This window comes from Mytilus trossulus, chromosome 11, assembly GCF_036588685.1.
Source record: "Mytilus trossulus isolate FHL-02 chromosome 11, PNRI_Mtr1.1.1.hap1, whole genome shotgun sequence".
Lineage (NCBI taxonomy): Eukaryota > Metazoa > Mollusca > Bivalvia > Mytilida > Mytilidae > Mytilus > Mytilus trossulus.
The window spans coordinates 24159508-24186895 of NC_086383.1; the positions used below are offsets into that span (position 1 = coordinate 24159508).

Sequence of the window (27388 nt, forward strand, 5' to 3'; positions counted from 1 at the left end):
TGAATCCCAGGTCATTTTATTTTTTTATTGCATTGCTATCAAATTCAAGAATTAAAGTTATCTTGGTAAAAAAAGCTAGAATTTGCAGTTCAGATGAAATAGAGATAGTACATTTTAATTTTTTTTAATAACTTTTTCAAATCAACTTGGATTTTCATCAAACTTTACAGCTATCTTACATATATATTAAGCTTACTGAATCCCATGTCATTTAGTTATTTGTAGTATTGCTGTAAAATTTAAGAATTAAAATCTAATTTATTTTATAAATTTATTTATGTCTATGTGGACAATTTCTATTTGAATTAAACAGTCAATTTGAACTAAGTGTATATTCTAGAATTATCTAATTTTTATATTTAGCCAACCAATCAAATAACAGATATGTGATGACGTAAAAATTTATTATTTCCTTTTCTGTAACCTTTTCTAGAACCAAAGATTGTCTTCTTAAATGAAATTTTAATATCCTAAAAAAAACTGTGTTTTGAGTAATTAAGCTTCGATGATATGTCTCTATTCATAAAAAACTTGATATGAATAATAAATTAAACTGGTTTAAGCTCCAAGAATGGGAAGTCTTAACGGTGTTGCTATCAACACTTCTGTCATTATATAAAATATTGAACAGAAACTCGATTGACAAATATCAGCTGAGAAAAGACAACACCATGGAATTAAAAGCTACTCTGAATTTGTTTTAAAATGTGTATACCCATGTTATAAAATGTTTAAATTTCTTGCAGGTTACTGGTTCCAGCATAGACGAAAGGTGGAGTTCCTTATTGAAGACTTTGGATAAAAAACATCCCTCAAAGACCACAAAATTATATCATGGCTTCGGTGGCGAAATTAACAGAAGAAGAAAAAAACTTCACAAGGTTTTTCCTGCTCAACTTTAAAGTTTCACCTCACATAGCCAGAAGATATTTTGACGGACAATTTCCGCCATCAAGCTTAACTCAAGTTATTAATAGCAACGTGCGCGAAATTATCAAACTACACAATACAAAACGAATCAATGCGGTTCAATTAGACATTTTAAGAGGTGTCCCTGGGACAATATGGTCACCGTATCGGCCTCCGATGCCTCTTGTAACAAAAGGTTCTTATTTCAATTATCATTGAGTTTTTAACGGTGTATTTTTTTGTGTAATTTTATAATTAGCCTTCTAAAATAGTTTGCAAAACTGACACTTATGAAAAATAAATATATTTTGTTATTATACCAAGTGATTTTGGACTTTCCAATTATATTTTTCTCTGAGTTAAGTATGTTTGAGATTTTACCTTTTATGTTACAAAACAATCGGTACTTATCCGCTACAAAATTGATATTTGTGTTTTGATACAATGTATCAACACATTATTAATCATATACAGGGCATTAATAAGAATGTCAATAGGACAACTATCCACAAGAGACTCAATGAGTAGTATTTGAAGATTACTTGTCAAAGCATAAACTTAAACAATGATCATATCATTAACCACCACGTTTATCATACTTTAAAAGGTACCTTTATATCGTCGACATTTGATGTTTTATCTAGGATGAGAGTACAAGACATTGGTGACCAAGTGGTCGGAATAAATCAACTAACGAAACATGTGTCTGTCGATAATGGGTGTCTGAATTTCAGCCATACCCAACATGCACAAATTCACTTTCCTCACTTTTTTAATTGACGTTGACTGTAATGTTTCCTCCTGATGATAATGATTCAATCCGGGCAATCTTGTTGTCTTCACCAATAAAAGTGTTCGAATATTAAACACCATTCAATTAATCAATAAATCAATCAATCTACCAACAATGAGCTTTCAACAAAATTAATGGAAACAAGGTCATGTACACTAGATAGTGAAACACTTGAAAAAGAAACTTTGTACTGCAAGTCAACTTATAACACATGCCAAGATAGTTACCGAATAATAGGATCGAACATTATCTTATATTTCAAATACTGCATATTCAATGAAAACCATAACCAACCAGCGTAAATGAATGCATATCCGAAGGACGTTGGAATTTTCTGAAAGTAAACGTATCCTTCCTCTTATTACACTTTATTTCTTTTTCAAGCTACATGTTCTAAGGACTTCGATCTGACACTGATGATCTGTTTGCTACGAAATCTAGGATGTTTATCAACGCCATCCAATGGATGGGATCAACTTCCACATCCGAATGATACGTTACCAGGAGCAAACTTGGCTACACTGAAGTGGTACAGAAATCAATTGGCCCATGCGAGTGATACATCTATGGATAATGTGAGCTTTACAGACAAATGTATACGTATTGAAAAGGTTCGTGTTAACAACTAGAGTATTTGTCTTTTTAAACAATCGCAATTAAAATGAAAAATTGTTTGGTCGTACATTGTATATTGGTATGACGTGAGCGTCGTCGACGTCATTATCGTCGTCGTCGTCGTCCGAAGACATTTGGGTTTCGCACTATAAATTTAGTAAACATAAATAGAGATCTATGAAATTGAAACGCAAGGTTTATGACAATAACAGGAAGGTTTGGATCGATTTTAAGAGTTTTGGTCCAAACAGTTTAGGAATTAGGGGCCACAAAGGGCCCACATAAGTATGTTTCTTGGTTTTTGCAAACTAACTTAAGAATAAGTAAACAGAAATCTATAAAATTTGAAATGAGGTTCATGACCCCAAAAGAAAGGTCGGGATTGATTTTGAGAGTTTTGGTCCCAACAGTTTTGGAAATAAGGTCCCAAATAAGCCTTTTTCTTGGTGTTTGCACAATAACGTTAGTATAATTAAATAGAAATCTATGAAATTTTAACACAAGATTTATGATCACCAAATGAAGGTTTGGATTGATTTTTTTTTTAGTTTTGGTCCTAACAGTTTCGGAATTGGGTGCCAAAAGTGTCCAAAATTAAACTTTGTTTGATTTCATCAAAAATGAATTATTGGGGTTCTTTGATATGTCAAATTTAACCCTGTATTTAGATTCTTAATTTTTGGTCCTGTTTTAATTTGGTCTGCATTAAGGTCCAGAAGGTCAAAATTAAACTAAACTTGATTTTAACAATTAAAAAAAAAAATTCATCGGGTTCTTTAATATGCTGAATTTTAACTAGAAATTACAATTTTGATTATGGGCCCAATTTTCAAGTTGGTCCAAATAGGGTCCAAAATTATTATATTAAGTAGTGTGCAATAGCACGATATTTTCAATAGCACAGTATTGCGCAATAGCAAGAAATTGTCAATTGCACAGTATTGTGCAATAGCAAGAAATGTTCATTTGCACAGTATTGCGCAATAGCAAGACATGTTCAATTGCACAGTATTGTCCCGTTTTCAAATTGGTCTACATTAAGGTCCAAAGGGTCAAAAATTAAACATTGTTTGATTTCAACAAAATATAAATAAATGGGGTTCTTCAATATGCTGAATCTAACACTGTATATAGATTTTTAATATTTGGGTCTTGTTATCAAATTGCTTCATATTGAGGTCTAAAGGGTCTAACAATAAACATTATTTTATTTCATCAAACATTAAACACTTGGAGTTCTATGATATGCTGAATCTAACCATGTATTTAGATTTTTGATATTGGACCATATTAGGTAAATTCCAATTTACTTCTTATAAAGTTTTTAAGTTCTTAGACCACATTCATTTTGTGTCATAAATCTATGTTTTGCCAACTATTTAATCACAACTCAAATTCAGAGCTGTATCAAGCTTAAATGTTGTGCCATACTTGCCCCAACTGTTCAGATTTCTATCTTTAAGTCCGTTTAAAGCTGCGCCTTGCGGAGCAACTGATTAATTTAGATGTGAATTAATGAAAAAAAGAACGAGTGTTAGGATGCATGGCTGGGTTATTTATATATACTTCTTACATGTAGTAGTAGCATGATGTTTTGTATTGTTGAGTTATGATTAGGGTCAAGTGTTATAGCTAATGCATCTTTTTAGATGTTCCTTCGTATAACATACCAACGGGTATTTGATTGATATGTCTGTGATTAACATTCAATTATGTATTATCTGACTCATAATATATAGTCAAAAACTATTTTCTGTAAATATTTAAGGAAGATTGTATCAAACTAAAGTATCGGGATATGTATTTTATATTGCGGTTAGATGTAACCCTGACATATCGGACAATTTACGGTTACACACTATTCAAATATTCCCTTATATATATAATCATTATACATTTGACTTTAAAATGTTTATGAAAAAAAAACCATGGAGCAAGACAAGGTTGTGTTTCGGTTTATAAACGATAAGTCACTAAGTAAGTAATTTATCATATTAACCTTATGCAAGGAAGTGCTGTGATTTGTCTTTCTTAATTAGAGAAATTTGTACATAGAAAAAACAAATTATATTTAAACAAGTTGAATAGAAATTTGTAAAACATAATGTGCGATCCATTTGTCCTTCCCAAATTGATTTTTTTATACGACCGCAAAAATTGAAAAATTTGTGGTCGTTTACTGGTATAACGTTGGCGTCGTCATCGTCGTCGTCCGAATACTTTTAGTTTTCGCACTCTTACCTTACTTTAGGTCAATAGAAATCTATGAAATTTAAACACAAGGTTTATGACCACCAAAGAAAGGTTGGGATTGATTTTGGAAGTTTTGGTCCCAACAGTTTAGGAATTAGGAGCCAAAAAGGGCCCAAATAAGCATTTGTCTTGGTTTTTGCACAATAACTTTAGGATAAGGAAATAGAAATCTATAAAATTTAAACACAAGGTTTATGAACAGAAAAGCATCTTATTTGATTTCATCAAAAAATGAATAATTGGGGTTCTTTGATATGCCGGATCTAACTGTGTATGTAGATTATTAATGTTTGGTCCCGTTTTCAAATGGGTCTACCTTAAGGTCCAGAGGGTCCAAAATTAAACTAAAATTAAACAAAATTAAACAAAAAATTAGTTATTGGGGTTCTTTGATATGCTGAATCTTAACATGTACTTAGATGTTTTATCATGTGCACAATCGGGGTCCATAATTAAACTTTGTTTGATTGAGACAAAAAATGAATTCCTGGGGTTATTTGATATGGTGAATCTAAACATGTACAAGATTTTTTATTATTGGCCCCATTTTGTAAGTTGGTCTAAATCGGGGTCCAAAATTAAACTTTGTTTTATTTTAATAAAAATTGAATAATTAGGGTTCTTTGATATTCTGAATCTAAACATGTATTAACATTTTTGCTAATGTGACCAGTTTTTAAGTTGTTCCAAATCGTGGTCTAAAATTAAACTTTGTTAGATATAAAATAAAAATTACTACTTTTTGTTCTTTGATATGCTGATCCTGAACACGTATTTAGATTTTTGTTTTGGGCAAAGTTTTGAAGTTCGTCCAAATTGGGGTCTAAAATTAAACTTTGTTTGATTTCAACAAAATTTGAATCTATGGGGTTCTTTGATATATGCTGAATCTAACCATGTACTGAGATTTTTCATATTTGGGCCCGTTGTCATATGGTATTTTGAACCCCCTAAAAATTGAACCCGGGGTCAAAATACCATGCGGTAAAATGACCCCGGGGTCATTTATCACATATGGTATTTTGAACCCCCATGCGGTATATTGAACCCCCCTGTGTCTGAGAAATAGTATTGCAGATAATTGAATTTACAATGTATTGGCTTTTATTTTTTTTTTCAATTTGAGGTTTTGTTGAATATACCGCAGGAGGGGGGGGGGTGGCAAAATACAATGGCTACGTAAAATTTTCAAAATATCTTTTCCAGCATGTTAAATGTAAACAAACTACTTATTGGAGTATTATTATCATGTTTAGGAGTTAGAATAGCAAGAGTTTTTGAAATTAAGGTCTACGGTAGGGGGTTCAATATACCGCAGGGGGGTCAAAATACCATAGAAATTATTTATTTTCCTTGTAATTTTTCCAGCATGTTTAATACATACAAACCACTTATTGGAGTATTAAAACTATGTTAAGAAGGTTGAATAACTAGAATTTTCGACATTTAAGATCTATAGTAGGGGGTTCAATATTCCACAGGGGGGTCAAAATCCCATGGAAATCATTTTTTTCGAAATATCTTTGCCAGCATGTTAAATGCATACGAACTACTTATTGGAGTTTTATTACCTTGTTAAGATGCTAGAATAGCAAGAATTTTTGAAATTTATGGTTTATGGTAGGGGGTTCAATATACTGCTTGGGGGGTAAAAATACCATGGAAATTATTTATATTCCTAATATCTTTTCCAGCATGTGAAATACATACAAACTACTTATTGGAGTTTGATATCTATGTTAAGGACTTTGTAAAGCTATTTTTTTTTAAATTCAAGGTCCATAGCAGGGGGTTCAATATATCGCAGGGAGGTCAAAATACCATGGCTAAGTAAAATTTTCAAAATATCTTTTCAAACATTTTAAATACATACACACTACTTATTTGAGTATTAAAACAATGTTTAGGAGTAAGAATAGCTTGGATTTTTGAATACAAGGTCTATAGTAGGGGGTTCAATATACCGCAGGGTGGTCAAAATACCATGGAAATTATGTTTTTCAGCATGTTAAATACATACAAACTACTGATTGGTGTATTAAAAAAAAGTTAAAAAGTTTGAAAAGCTTATTTTTTTGAAATTCAAGGTCTATAGAAGGGGGTTCAATATATCGCAGGGGGGTCAAAATACAATGGCTAAGTAACATTTTTCTAATATCTTTTCCAGCATGTTTAATACATACAAACTACTGATTGGAGTTTGGTTACTATGTTAAGGAGTTAGAATAGCAAGAATTTTTGAAATTTAAGGTCTATGGTAGAGGGTTTAATATACCACAGGGGGTCAAAATACCATGGAATTTTTTTTAGACTTTGAATTTCTTAAATCCGAGCTAATAAAAAAAATTTCCATGGTAATTTGACCCCCCTGCAGTATATTGAACCCCCTTCCATAGACCTTAATTTTCAAAAATTCTTGCTATTCTTATAAAACTCCAATAAGTAGTTTATATGCATTTAAGGTGGTACCTAACACTAAAGGGAGATAACTCTGTAAAATCAGCTAAACGTTTTAATTACGTTGTGTTGAAAAGGGAATATTAAGCTTCTCAATGATCAAAATTGGAATTTGTCAAACTGCTATATAACCAGTGTAATTTTTCTGACAAAACGGTTGGTTCAATGTTTTTGAAATTTTTATGTTTTTGTAAAAGGGTAAATACAGTGTTAAAATTTTATGAAAATTAAACGAGCCAAGTCAATTTTAGCAAAAGTGTTGGGTACCACCTTAACATGCTGGCAAAGATATTTCGAAAAAAATTATTCCCATGGTATGTTGACCCCACTGCGGTATATTGAACCCCCTACTACAGCCCTTGGATGGTGTAAACTTCCCAAAAAAACGTGTATAGTGTAATGGTGTATGGCATATGGTACAATGGTGTAAGGTGTATGGTGCTATGGTGTATGGTGTTCGAGGAATGGTGTGATTGTGTAACGTGCGATCGGGAATGGTGTGAATGATGGTGTACGACATTTCATTGGTTGAAACGAAGTTCTTTTTTATTAATTGTTTTCGAATTGTAAACATAAACAATAATAATAATCTTAATATTTGAAATTTAATTGCACTATGGGTAATTTCGGATCATGTAGATAGAATGGGGAATGGTGTATGGTGTAATGTGTAAGGTGTATGGTGCAAAGGTGTAACGTGTATGGTGTAATGGTACAAGGTGTATAGTGTAATGGTGTATGGTGTTAGTGGGAAGTTTACACCATCCAAGGACTGTATAGACCTTAAATTTCAAAAATTCTAGCTATTCTATCTTCTTAACATAGTTATACTACTCCAATAAGTAGTTCGTATGCATTTAACATGCAGGAAAATATATTTTGAAGAAGAAAAAAAAATCCATGGTATATTGATCCCCCTACTATCATGACTATGGACCTTAAATTAAAAAAAAAGAAGCTTTTTAAACTCCTTTACATAGTTATAAAACTCCAATAAGTAGATTGTATGTATTAAACATGCTGGAAAAGATTTTAGCAAAAAAATAATTTCCATGGTATTTTTTACCCCTCTGCGGTATATTGAACCCCGTACTATACATAGACCTTGAATTTCAAAAATCCTAGCTTTTCTTACTCCTTAACATAGATAAAATACTCCAAGAAGTAGTTTGTATGTATCAATATTTAACATGCTTGAAAAGATATATTGAAAATTTTACTTAGCCAGGGTATTTTGACCCTCCTGCAGTATATTGAACCCCCTACTATAGACCTTGAATTAAAAAAAAATACAGCTAATAAGCTTAATCATTAATCCAATAAGTAGTTTGTATGTTTTTAAAATGCTTGAATTTCAAAATTTTAGCTTTTATGTCTCCTTTACATAGTTATTTTACTCCAAATGTAGTTTGAATGTATTTACCAGGCTGACAAATATAATTGGAAAATTTTACTTTGCCATGTTATTTTGACCTCCTACCATGGTATATTGAGTCCCCTACTATGTATCTAAAGACCTTTAATGCTAAAATATACAGCTACTGTAACTCTTTGACATATTTATTATACTTCAATAAGTAATTTGTATTTATTTTAGTAGCTTGAAAAGATGTTTTGAAAATTTTAGTTTTTAGATTTAATAACTGAGCCATGGTAATTTAACCCCTCCCCCTTTTTTACCATGGAGAATTAAAACTTAAGTTTAATTCTATATAAATATTTCAAATTTCAAAGAATTCAAGTGTCCAAGCTACATGGTTTAGTTATAATGCTTTAAGAAGTTTTTTGATGGAAATTTTGTTGGTTAAGACTTCAGAGTACTTATACCAAGCAAATATTTTTCTCTTAGCCAATCATTGAAAATTGACCTCTACTTCATGTATTCATTATTTTAAATATTTGATTAGCCTTAACATAATGTTAAATGTTTTATTAATCATCTAGAATGAAAAAAACAGGGGGGTTCAATTTACCATGGGGGTTCAATTTTCCATACAGGGGGGTTCAATTTACAATAGCAGTATTTTGACCCCGGGGTCATTTTATCATGGGGTACAACATACCATATGACACCGGTTATCAAATTGGTCCTCATTAAGGTCTAAAGGGTCCAAAATTGAACTTTATATGATTTCTTCAAAAATTTAGTTCGCCTTTGAACCTGTTTAACCCCTTCAGATACTGTATTTGCCTGTTCTTTGTCAGGAGCCTGTAAGTCAATAGTTGTTGTTTATTGCTGTATATCACATTCATTTTCCAATCTTTTGTACATAAAGCAGGCCGTTCGTTTTTTAAGATTAAATTGTTTGTCATTATGAGGTCTTTTATAGCTGACTATGCTGTATAAATTTTGCTTGTTGTCACAGAGGGGCATACATTTGTTTATTTCTTTGTTACTTTGTACTTTGTTAACAGTTGTCTTATTGGCAATCATACCACATCTTCTTTTTATATATAACACATACTACATTTACACAACAAATCAAAGCTTGACATTTTGACATAACAAAAGCAGAAGTTAGGGTAGGTAATTGAAAAATGTACCTTTACTTAATTTGAATACTATGAAATATTCTCAAGGAAAATACTTTGAAACCACTAGTTATCTAAAGAGTGTGACATTCCCTGACAACAATATGTTATAAGACAGGAAGCCATTGTATATTTCTTCATTTTTTCTTTCAGCATAAAGATTGATTTTTAATACATAACATTGCAATTAGTAAAATCAGAGATAACCAGCTTTGAAAAAACGATAAGCAAGAAAGCAGTGTAAAATTTAAAACCAACATCTTTCCGAGGTCTTTTGTGCAGTGTTTCTGCTCAAAAATTTTCAAATAGCTTCCTGTTTTAAGTGATAAGGTCAATACTTCTTGTTTCTAGAAATGATAGCATCACTTCAAATGTGTTCGAAAATGTATGTATGCATAATGTTTTTTTTTTATTCTTAACACATGTGCATCTGTTTTATAAATTGTTAAAAAAACATAACAAATTACAGCATGTTATTTATCAGTTTCTTGTATAATCTATTTAGGCATTGACGTCTTTAAATAAAGGTCAAAGACTATATGAGGTCACTGAAATCTTAAATTTAAATCTTGATGGAGAACAAGAAAACACATTAAAAGAACTGAATCAACTGCAAAAAGAATATGTGGATTGTGAGAAGGAAAAAGAAGAGATAAAAAGTGAACTCTCCTATTACAAGGAAGGAAATCTCCCTAAAACAATTGCAGGTTTGCTTATAAAATTTGATTTAAAAAAAAGCAATCTGAAGAATACAAAACACTAGACAAAGTTCGGAGTGTGTTCAGTTTTCAAATAGTTTTTTTCTGTTAAAATTGGGGTTACCAATCAAGTTGGGGGTTTCAATTCATTACTTAATTTTGCTTGTATGTAGAATAATCTAATGTTTAGCCCCAGGTAAATAATAGGGTCTATTGGACATCTTAATTTGCAGATTATGTTTTTCCTTGTGTCGTATAATTTATAACAATCACAATGCTACACATAAGAAGCGAACGGTTTTAAAAGAACATTTATTCTCATATGCAGAAAACAATCTTACAAAGTCATGGAAAACAACAAACAAAAACGATTAAAAGAAAAACAAAAACGAAAAAAGACAAACATAAATAACTAAAAGACAATATATAGGAATTAGGAAGTTGAAAAGCATTGCGGATAAAATTTCATCTGCAATGGAATATATAAGAAGAGTTTTTGATTGATTTCATAATTAAACTGTATCATGTATAACGCAAGTTTCCATTTGTTTCAACCATTTTAAAAGACCTTCTTTATTGAAATGAACTATAACATAAGAACAACAATTACAATGCTTAGATCAATTCAACTTCTTTGACGATCATTTACCAAGATTAGTTTCTCTTTGTATATTTTTGTGTATATCGTTCGTGTACCGTAATACAGTCAGGATCCTACTTCGTCAAAATCATATCCCCATTACGCCAGTTCATTTTCACAATCGTAGTAATGGAAGCCATTGCATGGATGACGCGCTACCAATTTTGATCTTGAAAACTGATAAACATATCAACATTGCACTCGTACGATCCTTATATGTCAGTTGCATTTTAAAAGACAAATGTATTAACTCGCTAATGTAAGTAAGTAAGTATATCATTTATTATAGTGACATGTGTAGTATATATAATATTACATAATAAAAATACAGTAGTTAAATCAATTTACACCCGGCCCGTTGGACCTATAAGTCACTTTAAACCTAATGTTCAAATTTTTAATACGCAATGTGATTGTTACTTATAAAGAAGTTCCTTTCTTTTACAGAAAAATAAATTTAAATATTTAGCAGTTTGTCTTTGATGAAGTGTCATTAAATTAGCAAATGTTCTATTATCAATAAAATGTCTATCAAGGTTCACTGATTCAAATATTAATTGTCTTAAATTACGGTAAGCTTTACAGTACAACAAGAAATGTTTTTCATCTTCAACAGATCCGTCATCACAGAAAGTGCAAAGTCGTTCATCCGGAGCCTCATTTCTAAATCGTCCAGTTTCAATGCGTAAGTGTAGAATACCACAGCGAAATTGTGCCATAACTGATCGTTCTTGTTTCTTCATGTTCATTTTGACGTAAAGTTCAGTCTCGTACTTCTGTTTAATAGTAATGTAAGTCCTTAATTTGGGGAGAGAAGTGATTTTACCAGTCCAATCGTTTTCACAGTATTCCATAATCTTTGTTTTAAAAAGTTCAATGTTGCATAGATTTACATATTCATAGCAACTGTCCATATCCACTTTATGAAAAATTTCCTTCATCTGAGAACTCCACTGGCCCGATTTATGATAGTTCCAAAGAAAAATCTTTTTTGTTAGTCTATCATTGTCCATTTTAACAAGCCGATTCCATCTTCTTACCATGGAAATCCACCGTCTTAAAGTTGGCTGTAACCATCCTAGTTCACTGTTTAGAGAAACAACTGGTGCAAATCTGTGCAATCCCAAAAAATATCTAATAGCACGGTTTTGTACAGATTCAATGGAGTGGTATGTTTTATATCCCCAAACACCTGCACAATAATCAATTACTGGTACAACACACGACTTGAAAAGGGTTTCAAATGTTTTAAATGCAACGTCCTTAAAATTGTGAATCTTTGATATCATCCCTCCTAGTGCCCGTCCTCCAGCTTTACCTAATGTTTCGGTGGCAATACTAAAGTCCATTTTTTCATTGAGAATAATGCCAAGATATTTGTATTGACTAACATATTGTAAACTGTTTGGTCCAATATTGAAATTAAAGTTGCTTCGTGGAACACGCTGTTTTCTAAAATGCATGACATTTGATTTTGAACAGTTCACACTAAGTCTCCATCGTTGGCACCAACTGTATAAAACATCTAAGCAACGTTGCATATCATTTTCGGTCTCTGTTAAAATAACAATGTCGTCAGCATATAATAGAAGACTGATTTTCTCATTATCACACGGTATTCCAGTTTCAAGATCTTTAATTTCAGTAGCTAAATCGTTGACAAATAAAGCGAACAATGTAGGCGATAAATTATCCCCTTGGCGGACCCCGTTTGAACACTGGAACCAATTTGTACGATGATTATTTACGCACACACATGATTCTGTGTCAATGTATAAGCTAGAAATAGCATTATACATGTTTCCGTCAATACCGTTTAATTGCAGTTTGTATTGTAATAAATCCCTATCTACATAATCAAATGCTTTTTGCAGGTCCACAAATGTTGATTTCCTATCCTGAATAAGACAATTCAAAGAAAACACATGATCCTCACATGACCTATCTCTTCTGAAACCGTTTTGTTCATCAATAATTAATCCGTTGTCTTCTAAAAATTGTTGCACTCGGTTATTTAAAGTAGAACTGTAACATTTCGCAATTACCGAGAGTAAACTAATGCCTCTGTAATTCAGTGGTATTCTCGTGTCAATAGCAGAACCTTTCGGAATTGGCCGAATTAGTGCTTTCCTCCATAGCGACGGAACTTTTCCTGTGTCGAAACAGAACTGAAATAACACCTGTAATAGTTTAATAATTGGTTCATTTTTAAGCACTTCATTATAAATCCCATCTATTCCTTGAGCTTTTTTCTCTTTCAAATGTAGAACAACTTTTTGTATTTCGTCTATATGAATGTTCTGATTCAGTATATCATTTGGTATATACAACGGGTCAAGCATATTATCTTCTAAAAGTCTTTTATGTCGTAATGCGTTTTCATAAAATTCATCATCGTAATCGTCATTGTTGTTCATGTACAAATTCTTAAAATCGGATTCCCATTTGTTAATCACAGTTTTCTCATCGAATGACGTAGAACCGTCGTCATTAACACATTCCATCGGGATAGCATTCTTCTTCTTAAAGGACCAAGTTTTTGTAATTCTGCCCAAAATTTTTTCGGATCTTCTGTATTCAGAGTTTCTATTTGTAAAGTTAAGTCCTGTTTGTATTTCCGTTCATGAAATCGTAAACGCTTATCGAATTTCTTTTGCGCCATAACAAAATAGTTCCGTGTCTCACGTTTCCCTTTACTGGTTTTAGATTTCCTAAATTGTTTTTCACAACTGTGCATAGTTACCCATAAATCACTTAATTCTTGATTCCAGAATGGTTTTTCGTGTATAAAATGTTTTCTTGTTTTTCTAGACGCCTCATAATATGGTATTGTTTCTTCCATTTCTTTTGTAACAAGTTTACATAATTCTTCGTAGACCGTATCAATGTCTTCTTGCTGTTCTCTGCATAGTTCAATTTGACGAATTACCATATGTATAGCCTCTTTCGTGATGTTGGAGCACATAAAGTTTGACGATATTTCTTTAAATCTGAATCTTTTCCTTGTCGACAAAACGTTAAGTTTCACATTTTCAGATTTAATTATAAAGTTTTCAACATAATCAAATATTAAAAACGCATGGTCTGGAATTCTACTTCTTGTTCCAATAAGATGCTGGATTCTTTCGGATTCGATTATTTCATTGCATGTGATGATTTCGAAATTTTTACAATTTTCAACTATATCATGCGGAACACATACGTAGTCAACAACTGCTTTTCCTTTTAATGATATTGATGTGAATTTGTTCGACTGTTCTCCGGATCGGCCATTTAAAACACAAAATTTACTATCATTTAGAAATTCAGAAAAAGACTGTCCGTGTTGATTATGAGTCTTGTCAATAGTTTCTCTCGTAGTGACATTATCGAATTCGGAAGAGACATCTTTTAGATTTCCTAATCTCAAGTTAAAGTCTCCTAATAGAAATATAGCATCAACATCATAATTCAAGTAAATTTGGGAAAGAACATGTGAATAGAACGTTTGGGCGTCGCGCCCCCAAGGTGAATTTTCCGGCGGAAGATAACATGAAAATGCAACACAAGTGAAATATGTTTCTTTGTTTCTAAATAGTAACCCTAAGATACCATCGACACTTTTATCTATAGTACGTACATCAAAACTTTTCAAAATAGAATGCTTTACAAGAAATCCTACACCCCTGGAAGCTTTCGGGGCATTTCTGTGAATAAAAGTTCTATTAGATCCATACCATTTATATCCATCTGCTGCTAAATCTAGTTCATTTGTTCCCGACAAATGAGTTTCGCAAACACTAACAATATCTGCATTTATATTACAGATTAAGGCTCTTCTCAAAGTATTGTTATTTACAGTCCAACCACCAACATTGATTTGACAAAACTTTAAGGAATGTTCAACAGACCGGTTTAAATCCTATTTGTTATCATCAGTTTGTTCATTCTCACTAGCTGCTTCCGTTGTTTTCTTTATTATCCTTCCGTTAGCAGTCAATCGGTACGATGAACCATGTGGTAATTCCTTCAACAGAGTTCTTGTGTTAATTTCAAACATACGTTCAACATGAGATTTGCTGCTGCGTAAATAGATGTTTTTGAAATTTGTCGAGTTGCGGAGTTTATGTTTTTCTCTTAAAATACGTCTTTTTGTATCAACATTCGTAGCAATAATTTTAACAAATCCAGGTCGGTCTTGTCTTCGACTTTTCAATCTAAATGCTGCCACAATATCATTTTCGGAAATTTCAGTGTTAATTTCGGCGACAATTTGCTTGGCCTTAATCAAAATATCTTCACCTTCTTCAAACGGAACACCAGACGCAATAACCGTAATTTCATCATTGTTTAGCGGATTAACTTGATTGTTTTGGTATGACTGATTTGTTTGGATCACGTTCGTTGCACCACTAATACTGCCTTCGGCAACAACTCCTTCTACTACCGTTAATCTATTCATAACACTTTCGACACTGTTTGTCAACTGTTCAATCTTAGTTTGATGTTGTCCCCATTGTAAATCAATATCAGATTTCAAAACTTTGACTTTATCATCTATACTAGACATAAGTTCTGTTTTCATTTTATCAAGTTTACTTTCAAACATCTTTTGCATAGACGATCATGAGGATCAGTTAATGATCTTTTCTGCATTAATTAAACTTTAAACTATTGTATGATCGGTTGTCAGGTAGAATTTTCGAAAATTCATAAACATTTAAAAAAAATCTAATTGAATATTTCGTGGAAGGGCGGGCTATATTGTTTTAGTGGTTTACGACTATAAGCCGTAGTTATCACACACAGAAAATTATAATTTTTCGAAGATATGCATTTTCATCATCCAACTTGAAAGACTGTCGTCAAGTACTTTTAGTAAAATAATAGTTATTCGAACACACCTACTCTGTTTTTGTAATTCATTAGATAGGTATTTCACTTGACACATATATTTCATCTTTTAGTATTGTGATGTTTTTGAATTATAAAGTCAACCTGTAGCCTAAATATATAAAAATGATAAAATCTGAAGCAAGACGATGTATGAAACATTCTTGCTTTGTACGATATCAAGACAAAATATTCATCTCAAACACTCCCTTACATAAAAGGGTGCGCTCGATTTTCTCTTTTCGATACTATTGTTACCCATTTTTTGAATTTTTCTTGAGTCGCATAATAGAAGGGCGACTCGAACATTTCTGAATAGATTGATATGTTTTCCGTCCGTGGTATTTTTTTTTTTATAAATCAGATTATATGCTTTTTCTACATCCAAATTGAAAGATACCCTTGTCGTCGACCAGATATCTTAATTGTTCTGCTTTACTATGTACTAAATAAATTGAAAACTAATGCAAATGGTGTTTTTGAAATAAACGTTATTGGGGGAAAAAAATGTAATTTTGTGTGTTTCTATTAACTCTAAAATTGTTTGTCACTATAGTATACATTACAGTACACATTTATCGCCTTCTCTGACAAAGAGCTTCGATTTTTTTGTTCTATTTCAGCCGGGTTTCCGACTGAATAGTGTTGAGTTCATTATACTTTTTAGTTTTTTTTATCTAAGAAAAGCCTTTGTAATGTTTCTTTTCGAAACATTTCGGAATTATTACTGAATACTTTGGATTTTGTGCGAAGAGTAATGGCTGTGACACATGCGCGATAAAATGCATTACACATTATTCAAACATACGTCTTCTGTGCTACAATGTAACATCGGAAAGAAAAAAAAATAGAACCCGATTGACTGTAAATATGGTGTCGTAGTGTAATCAACATGATCCATTTACTGTACAGATTTCGAAAAGTAAATGAAGGACAAACACTGTATCAAAGGATTTTGTTGATTTTTTCTCAAAATTAGAACACACAAAACAGAAAATCCAGTAGCACATCACCCAATAGAACATAGTTTTTCGATGAAAACCAAACTGCAAGGAAAGAGTAACTGCAATCTAGAAAAAAGTATTATGCACAACATGTTACTAAAAAAGTAAAAAAGTATTTTCGATTAAAAGCCTGATAGACCCAATACTGGGTACGAACGATTGTAAAAACATTTGTAAACAGACAAAAAAACATCCGCGGCAAATGGATATCATATGATTATATTATAGAAGCGTAATATATCCCAGCGATGTTATTCTTGTTTCACTGTTGTTTTTTTTCAAATGAAGAAGACCGTTATGACTGTAACGTATGGTAATTTATGTTCTAGTTACTATTGTATACATTTTACATACTTTTTTTCACAGAAACAAATGCAGTGTTGGTTGAAACTTGGCAACAAGATGATGAAAGTTTTAATGAGACAAAGGGATCAGCAGATGTTTATAATAAAGTCAAGAGTTGTACTTGTGTTTTGGTCACATCAAATTCCGCATTAGGAAAGACAGCTACCATCCGACATATAGCATTCAAATTAAGACACGAAGGATTTGAAATTGTTCCTATTGAGTCGCCAGAGGATATAATTAAATACAAAACAAATAAAAAACAAGTTTTTCTTATTGATGACGTCCTTGGTAAGTACGACTTAAGTCCAACCCTGTTAGAGAGATGGGAAAGATTGAACGAAAAGCTTATCAGCTGCTTGAACACAGAATCGGGGGAAAACAAACTATTGTGTACACTACGACTACAAGTATCCCTCCTCAACAGATTTACAAATGCCTCCACAATTTTAAACAAAAAAGTCATTAATTTAGAGCACGAGTCAATTGCTCTTTCACAAAAGGAAAAACAGAAAATATTAATGAAACACCTAAGCAGAAGTAACCTAGAAAATGAAATTACAACAGAGGAAGTTGATATAATATGTAAAACGAATTATGCATTCCCTCTCCTTTGCAAATTAGTTGCAAAGGATAACAGAAGATTCCAGAACAGGATCGCGTTATTTCGACAACCTTTATCCATATTCAAAGAAGAACTTGATAAAATATGTAATGAAAACAAGAAGCTGTATTGCGTTTTAGTGCTATGTATGTTGTTCAATAGAAACTTTAGTAGAAGTATATTTGACAATAACTCAAAGGAATATGATGAGAAAATATATAAAATAGTGCAAACTTGCAGACTTCAAAGAAATATATCTAAGAAAGAACTTGAGGATTGCGCTCTTTCCGCTATAGGATCATATTTTACTAAGGTCAGTAACAAGTTTTGTTTTATTCACGATGTTTTTGAAGAGACAATCAGTTATCATTTTTATATGTTTGATCCCAAAGAAATGTTTTCAGAGTGTGATATCATGTTTATTAGGGATCGAGTCAGAGTTCGTTCAACTGAAAACTCGGATGAAAATGTTAATGACAATATTGTTTATATTCTGGAAGATGAGTTGAATGAGGATCATTTCAGACCATTGTATAATAGATTTAAGGTTGAATTACAAAACGGGAGATTTTCCAATGTGTTGATGAGTCCTCTTTTTATGAATAGAAAATTCGTCCGTATATTTGCAATCACTTTTGGTGAGAGCATACATACTTTAATGAAACAGTGCAGCTCCGAGAAAATATCAAGCATGGATCAGTCATTGGTGCAACAGGCTTTAAAGATGTTATCCCATTATGTCTTTGATAAACGCAATGACACAATCAGACAAGTTATGAAGGGTCAACTAACACTTATGGACTGGACTGTGGCATTAGGTTGCTATGAATTATTTCGATATGCATGGGACAAAATGACAATTTTTGAGCGTAAAATGACTGTAGGTAGATATTCCTTACAACAAAGATTAGGATTGGAGTCCTTATTTCATCTAGCTGTATTGGGCGATAGCTTACCTATTGTCAAAGAATTAATTTGTCAGGGTGCAGACGTTAATGTCTCGTCCTTGTTTTGGGAAGCACCTTTGCACATGGCACTTAAGACAGGTCGTCATGATATGGTACGTTTACTCTTGCAAAATAGAGCACAAGTAAGTCTACGAGAATTTCTTGGCCATGGTGAAGAAGAAATCCCTATTGCTGTTACTCCAAACTATCAACAATTTGCTAGTTTTATTACTGCATATATTGAAAACGATTCAGGCCAGACCGTGATTCATGAGGCAGTCCGCCTTAACGATTTAGAAAATTTGAGATCAAACATTAAACCGGAGTATATTGATTCTAAAACAAGAACGGGATTGACAGTCCTACATTACGCTGTATTATTAGATAATTTAGATGCTATGCATGTTTTATTTCGAGAAGAATTGCCTGAAAATGAGGATTTCCATTGTGAGTTGACACAAGATATTCAACGAGAATGTGTATGCAAACAGTCGATACCGAATGTAAACATAGGTGACAGTAGTGGACTTACTGCTGTCCATCTAGCAGTTATAAAAGATAATATTGAAATGTTATCTCTACTGTTGCGTAACAAAGCTGACGTTAATGTTCGTGATAATTTCTATAGAACCCCTTTACATTACACAAAAAGTGCAAATGCAACACACTTATTACTCACTCATAGCTCTCAGAGAAATTGTTTTGAGTCAATTAGAAATACATATGACAACGGAGAGTATGGGAAAACACCTATAACAGCTTTTAGGACCACGTGTTTTAATATAGCTGGACAAACTGCGTTTAGATTTTATCTACATGACTTCGTTAACGTGCAAGACAAGGATGGTAATACACCTTTACATTCTATTATAAAAAGGCGTCTTTCAATACAGGACAGCAATGATTGTATTGAAACATTGATAGCGAATGGAGCCAATCCTTATTTATTTAATAACTCGTGTATGTCAGCATTAGAGTTAATTGATTGTGTTGATACAAACACACACATACTTAGTAGTACAACACATAGACAACTAATTCAGAACCTTCATAAATTATTTGCTTTAGTAACTTTGTTAATCACAATCAGTTTAATAGTATTCGATAACTGGATGATGAATGAGGAAAATGAACACGAATTACATTGCGTTGGAGAAGGTACAGAATCTACTAATATAACTTTGGTACAAGTAACGAGATCAATGTTCGTGTTACTGAGTGTTGCTGTGTATTGGTCATTTTCATTGATAACGTTTGACATGAGGTACTCATTTGAACAATGGCTTCCATTTTTAATTTTGATATCGTATGGAAGTGGTTTTTTTATATTGTATGGAACATTTTTATACATTGAAACCATAGAAAAGTTTGAGTTTATGTTCAGGATGCTTCTTCTGACTTTTGCATTCAGGTTGTTAATATCTGTCGAACGATTGGTTCAATCTGTTTTGATGAAAAGACATAGTTTAAGATTAGACATATTCATGGTTTGTGCTCTATCAATTGTTTTAATTGGCGGAGCTTTCAATAAAGACCATCACTATTTTTACGATATTTCTACTAATCGGGTTATATATACACTCAACATAACATCTAACAATTGTACCGAATTAAGTTCTGTCAATATCTCATGTACAAGTTTAGATTATAACATTTCTTATAGGAGTGGTGTAGATTTCTCTGTACAATGTCTTAATGACCCAAATACAACAAGTTCAAGTTATAATGGTACACTTATAGTGGAATCCGAATTTATTAACTGGATGGAAATAGGCATACTATCTATATTTTGGTCACATATAATATGTGCCTATTGTTTTCTTCACTGTTTATCAATAATTGTGAAGATACATGAAACACTACAAGTGCAATTGCAAATCACAATCATTGATCATATACATCAAATGATGTTGTGGTTTTATTTATTTTCATATTCACTTTTTCGATAAATGTGTGATTTTCAGACCTAAAAAAATGGAAAATCAACTTTTTTTATTTCAAGAGTTATTTTAAATACCTCTATTATAGACCTACTTGTAAATAAAAAGTGCAGTCTTAAATACTCTTTGTACTGTTTCATAAGTGACATTTGTCCCTTACGAAACTGCTACTAAACGCACATCTTATTACAATTTAATGTCTTCTATTGCCATTCCAGATTGTTTTACTTCATATACTAGAACGATCTCATATTTTTTAAATTCGAGAACCATTTTTTATGGGTTAAGATTAGAAAGTTCTTCACATATGAAGGCACAACTCATGTTACGTAATGGACATTTTGATGAGTTTCGTAAGTCACAAAACCGTTTCATAGTGGACATCAATCCTATTCTATATTGATAAAAACATACTGCAAATTACTTGAAACTAATCCTTGTTATTTGTTTTGCACGAATATAATTGAAAAAAAGTGTAAAAAACGACGGCATGGTAGTGGTACTATCTATTACGACACGTTTTTCTCCCATTCTTGTTTCGTATCTGACCGTTTAAATTCGTAGTGGACATATTCACATGTTTTATTTGTTTTCCCACAATCCCTATATTGCAATAATGAAAATAATTATTCTATTCATAAAAGTACGTACTTAGTTTTACACTGATTTTTTTTTTCTTCATAATTTTAAAACCAGATACTGAAGGAAATTTTGCCTGTTTTGTAGTGGACATTAACAAAAATACGGTATCACTCTGGTCCATTTGATGTGCTCATTTTTTTTTGCCAACTATTAAACTGTCGTATTAAAAAGCATTACTTCTTTTGTAAGACCCTAATGTTTATAAGTCTTGCAAACATTGATTTTATAAAGTAAATTGAATGACTTAGTTTCGTAGTGGACATTTTTTTTAACAATATCATGGATACACCTTCATAAATTTAAAATCCTTTGTCAAAAGTTGTTTAATAAAATATGTTGTCTAAAAACATATTTTTGAATAATTAAAGAACTTATATTAGTAAAAATAAACTTATCTTTATAATATTTTAGAGTAAGAATGTTGAACAGGAGGACTAGGCACATGCCATTTTGGTTATTTTGAACAATTTTGGAATCAATATTTATTAATCCTTCTCAATATAGTATGTTTCTTCGCTAATATAATTCAGTGTACTGACTACACAAAAAATTACTCTAAACTTTTTTCGAAAGTGGCAGGGACAAGAAATCAAAGAATGAAACAAAAGCTAGCAAAAGGGGTAAACGTTTTATTCATTTTGATGATGTTGATTTAAATGCTTGCAGGTGACCAAAAATGCTATTGTAATTGTTTTTTATCAATCCGCAGGACACGCATATAGACATTGAACATTACACCTTCAAATTGTACATCTAGTTCCGTAATTATCTCATTTACAAGTTATTATAGTCATGGTATCTTTGAAAACTATTTACACTTAGTCGGTACCACTGCTGGTGGACGTTTCGACCCGAAGGTATCATAAGCCCGGTAGGCAGCACTCCAGTGTTGACATGACTATCAATTCTATGGTAATTTTTTTAAATTTACTGTTAGTAAAAGTATGATACTAAGAATTTATCACAGGCATAGATTACTTTAGCCAAATTTGAATTTTTGGTTGCTCAATGCTCATAATTTTTACACTTGTTTGGATCTTTAACTATTTTGATCTTAGAGTCACTGATGAGTTTTATGTAGACAAAACGCGCGTGTTACTTATTAGAATATAAGCCTGGTACCTTAAATAGCTATTTAGTCTATACCATTACTAAATATTGTCGATTTCTTCGTAGAATTTGGTAACCCCAACATTTTACTGTAATATTACTTTTATTGAAATTTTGTAAGCCAAACACGCGTTGTATCTGCAGAAGACTCATCAGTAACACTCTTAAAGTTCTTTTTAAAATGCAAAATAAAGTACAAAGTTAAAGGGCATAAAGGACATAAATTTTCAAACAGTTCTGTCAAATATGACTACGATAATATTCCATCTCTAGGCAATACAAGTATAACAAACTCCCCTTGTCATCAGGTCAAAAAATTGATTAAATGTATGCTTCAAAATACATAGGATACGTCTTTTGGTACATACAAAAATAAGCAAACCACTTATAAATATTTATTATTTTTTGCTGTTCATCACATTTTCTCATTGGAATATTCATAACTGTAAAGAATGCGTAGTAGATACTTGTTTTAAGTGAATCAGAAAAATCATCATACTATATGAACTCATTGCGTAAATATATGGTCTATAAATTAGTGATAATGTCAAAGTCGGTCAATCTGAAATAAAAAAAATAATTTCGCAAACCTCGCTGAAAACTATATCATTATTAAATTCTTGGAAATAATTTCTGAAACAATTAATGTAAATCACTATTTTGTATTAACCCTAAGAAATGCATGTATTTCAAACAGTTTTGTTGGACAGAATAAAAAGAACATTTTGTATAAGTTGATATTTTTCCATATTAAATCTTCCACAGTCTCTCTTTGCCCTTTATTGTTTGCTTGTGTGAAACTTGTTTGTTTCAATAATTGTAGTAAATTTAAGGCGAATAAAACAGTAATATGCAGTAAGAAACGATTGACTTATCAACATAGCAACATAGTAATATGTAACATTGGTTCCTACTTCATAGAATATTTGCGTTCATATTTGAGAAGGAAAAACAAAAATTCTTATATGATGTGTGTATGCTTCATCATGTTCATCATTCTTCTTGACATATGTACATATTATGAAAGCTTGTTCACTGTTGCAACCACTGTTTTTTTCAATTGCAAAAATGACATAAAATACATTTGCAAGAAAAATCCACCGTACCTCGAGTTTAACCCATTAAAAGAGCGGGAAAAGTTCCTATTCTTATTTAAAGCAAAGAATAAAGTTATATTGTATATTTCGTAGAATTTATGTGATGATTTGCATTTATTATATATGATTCCTAACTTTAAATATGTTCGTGTACTACGTTTTATAAATGTGACATATTTTTTTGTAGAAAATGGTTGATCAGTATGTATTCAAAGGTCTAGGGTTTTGTTGTTATTCTCTTTTTAACATTCTATAAAGGATTTGATCGTCCGATCGTACAGATATTTCTATCAATTAACAGTTTTTGCTTTTGTACTTGTTTAATGTGGTACCAAACATTACAGGGAGATAACTGTTTAAATTCAATTAAACGTTTTAATCACGATGCATTAGTAAATAATTATTAAGCTTCTCAAATATCAACATTAGTGTTGTCAAACTGATATATGTCTAAGGAATTTATTCAGAGAAAGTGTGTTGTTCAAGATTTTATTTTTTTTTATATTTTTGTCAAATGGTCAAAGTAAACATTTTGTCCATTTTTTTATTAAGATTAAACAGGGCAAAATGTTAGTCAAGGTGCTCGGAACCACCTTAATTGTTAATTGAAATCATGTAATGTTTCACTTGTGTATGAATATCGAATAAAATGCAATATAGTCTGTAGTGACTTCCAAGTATATATTTATTTATAGCTGATTTGAATATCTTTTATTTGATAAAACAATGTGTTTTTACATATAAATATGTGGTTAACATAGATTTTTAAGATCACATGTGTATGTAAGGAGAAAGTATGATCAGATTTTAATGCAATTGAAAAAAAGAGAAACTAATAAGCATAAAAATGGTGGACAGACGTCATGTGACCAAACTAATCAATGACATGTTTTTCAAAAGTTATACATCTTTTTTCTATTTGTTTACTCCAAATGGTCCTTACTGACCATTATGAACCGTTATACTCAGCAGTGCATATTGTTGAAAGTTTTGAAATATTTATCAAAATGGAACTATAAACAACAGAGGAGACAATTCCCGATTTATAACACAGAGAAAGTTTCTTTGTACCATATATATTTTGTTTGTTTATAAGGCAATAAAGATTATAACACAATGTTGACTTCTATATCTCAATTGTTGACAATTTAAGCTGACCTGACCTAAAACGCCACGTGATCATTTCTCATCACTTGGTGTCCGTCGTCCGTCGTCGTCTGTTAACTTTTCCAAAAATCCTCTCCTCTGAAACTAGCGGGCCAAATTTGACCAAACTTGGTCACAATCGTCATTTGTGTATTTAATTTTTTTTAAATATGTCCGATGACCTGACCCGCCAACAAAGATTGCTGCCATTGTTTAAATACAACATAGGGGTAAATGCAGTTTGACTTTTATCTCTCAAACTGAAGCATTTAGCGCAAATCTGACTGTTGTAGAAATATTCGTCAGGTTCAGATCGTTCTGCCCTGAAATTTTCAGATATATCAGAGAATCTGTTGTTGGGTTGCTGACCCTGAATTAGTAATTTTAAGGATATTTCGTAGTTTTTGGTTATAATCTTTAATAGAATTATAGATAAAGATCAACTGTAAACAACAATAATGTTCAACAACGTAAGATCTACAAATAAGTCAGCAGAACCAACATTTTCAATTGACCCCTTAATGAGTTAATTTTTAACAATTTTTCATAAATATTTGTAAATCTTCTCGGGATAATCTGACATTTTAACCAAACTTGGCCATAATCAAAGGAAAAAGGGGGGGGGGGGGTACCTCGGTTTATCGCAAATTCGAAAATGAACTATTGCCGGCTGGCCTTACGAAGACATTCTCCACGTGGGCAATGATACCAGAGGAAGAGGTACTTTTTGCCTTTAAAATGGCCATAGCACTTATACCCTAGACTCATACGAGTTTGTCAGCAGGTTTCAAAGGGGGATATGGTATCCCGGTATACAACGAATTCGAACTGAACTATTGCCGGCTGGCCAAACTAAAAGATTCTCCACATCAACCATTATACCAGAGGTAGAGGTTGGTATTGCCTCTAAAATGGCTCACAGCACTTATGCCCTAGACCCGTACGAATCAGTCAGAAAAAGATAAGGGGGAGGAGTATCCTGGTATATCACAGATTCAAAAATTACCTATTGCCGGCTGGCCAAATAAAGAGATTCTCCCCATGGGCAACAATACCAGAGGGAGAGGAATTTATTGCCTTTAAAATGGCCTATAACACTTATACCCTAGACCCGTACGAGTTTGTCAGGAGGGGGTTAAAAGGGGGGATATGGTATCCCGGTATACAACGAATTCGAACTGAACTATTGCCGGCTGGCCAAACTAAGAGATTCTCCACATCGACCATTTTACCAGAGGTAAAAGCTGGTATTGCCTCTAAAATGGTCCATAGCACTTATGCCCTAGACCCGTACGAGTTTGTCAGTAAAGGATAAGGTGGGGTACCCTTGTATATCACAAATTCGAAAATGAACTATTGCCGGCTGGCCAAACGAATAGATTCTCCACGTGGGCAATGATACCAGAGGAAGAGGTACTTATTGCATTTAAAATTGCTCATATCACTTATACCCTAGACCCGTATGAGTTTGTCAGTAGAAGATTAAAAGGGGGGATATGGTATCCCGGTATACAACGAATTCGAATTGAACTGTTGCCGGCTGGCCAAACGAAGAGATTCTCCACGTGGGCAATGATACCAGAGGAAGAGGTACTTATTGCCTTTAAAATGGCCATAGCACTTATACCCTAGACTCATACGAGTTTGTCAGCAGGTTTCAAAGGGGGATATGGTATCCCGATATACAACGAATTCGAACTGAACTATTGCCGGCTGGCCAAACTAAAAGATTCTCCACATCGACCATTATACCAGAGGTAGAGGTTGCTATTGCCTCTAAAATGGCCCACAGCACTTATGACCTAGACCCGTACGAATCAGTCAGAAAAAGATAAGGGGGAGGAGTATCCTGATACATCACAAATTCGAAAATGAACTATTGCCGGCTAGCCAAACGAAGACATTCTCCACGTGGGCAATGATACCAGAGGAAGAGGTACTTATTGCCTTTAAAATGGCTATAGCACTTATACCCTAGACTCATACGAGTTTGTCTGCAGGTTTCAAAGGGGGATATGGTATCCCGGTATACAACGAATTGGAACTAAACTATTGCCGGCTGGCCAAACTTAGAGATTTTCCACATTGACCATTATACCAGAGGTAGAGGTTGATATTGCCTCTAAAATGGCCCAAAGCTCTTATGCCCTAGACCCGAATGAATTAGTCAGAAAAAGATAAGGGGGGTGTAACCCTGGTATATCACAGATTCAAAAATGAACTATTGCCGGCTGGCCAAACGAAGAGATTCTCCCCGTGGGCAACGATACCAGTGGAAGAGGAATTTATTGCCTTTAAAATGGCCTATAACACTTATACCTTAGACCCGTACGAGTTTTATCAGTAGAGGGTTAAAAGGGGGGATATGGTATCCCGGTATTCGAACTGAACTATTGCCGGCTGGCCAAACTAAGAGATTCTCCACATCGACCATTATACCAGAGGTAAAAGCTGGTATTGCCTCTAAAATGGTTCATAGCACTTATGCCCTAAACCCGTACGAGTGCGTCAGGAAAGGATAAGGTGGGGTACCCTTGTATATCACAAATTCGAAAATGAACTATTGCCGGCTGGCCAAACGAATAGATTATCCACGTGGGCAATGATGCAAGAGGAAGAGGTACGTATTGCCTTTAAAATGGCCAATAACACTTATACCCTAGACCCGTACGAGTTTGTCAGTAGAGGGTTACACGGGGGGATATAGTATATTAAGAATTACTCTTGAGGTGTTCCCGCAACCGCTCTTCATTGAACACGACGTCACCGTTGTTGTGACGTTAT

The 27388-nt window shown here is 32.7% G+C and overlaps 1 protein-coding gene across 1 annotated transcript; it reads left to right on the forward strand.

Annotated features, from left to right (window-relative positions):
• The first annotated feature begins 2089 nt into the window (after nucleotides 1–2089).
• On the forward strand, nucleotides 2090–22891 carry LOC134690906 (uncharacterized). Its single transcript, XM_063551069.1, has 3 exons — nucleotides 2090–2313; nucleotides 10065–10266; nucleotides 17140–22891. Exons 1-3 carry the CDS (start codon nucleotides 2119–2121, stop codon nucleotides 20616–20618), a joined length of 3876 nt encoding a protein of 1291 aa, XP_063407139.1. The 5' UTR covers nucleotides 2090–2118; the 3' UTR covers nucleotides 20619–22891.
• Nucleotides 22892–27388: the final 4497 nt, after the last annotated feature.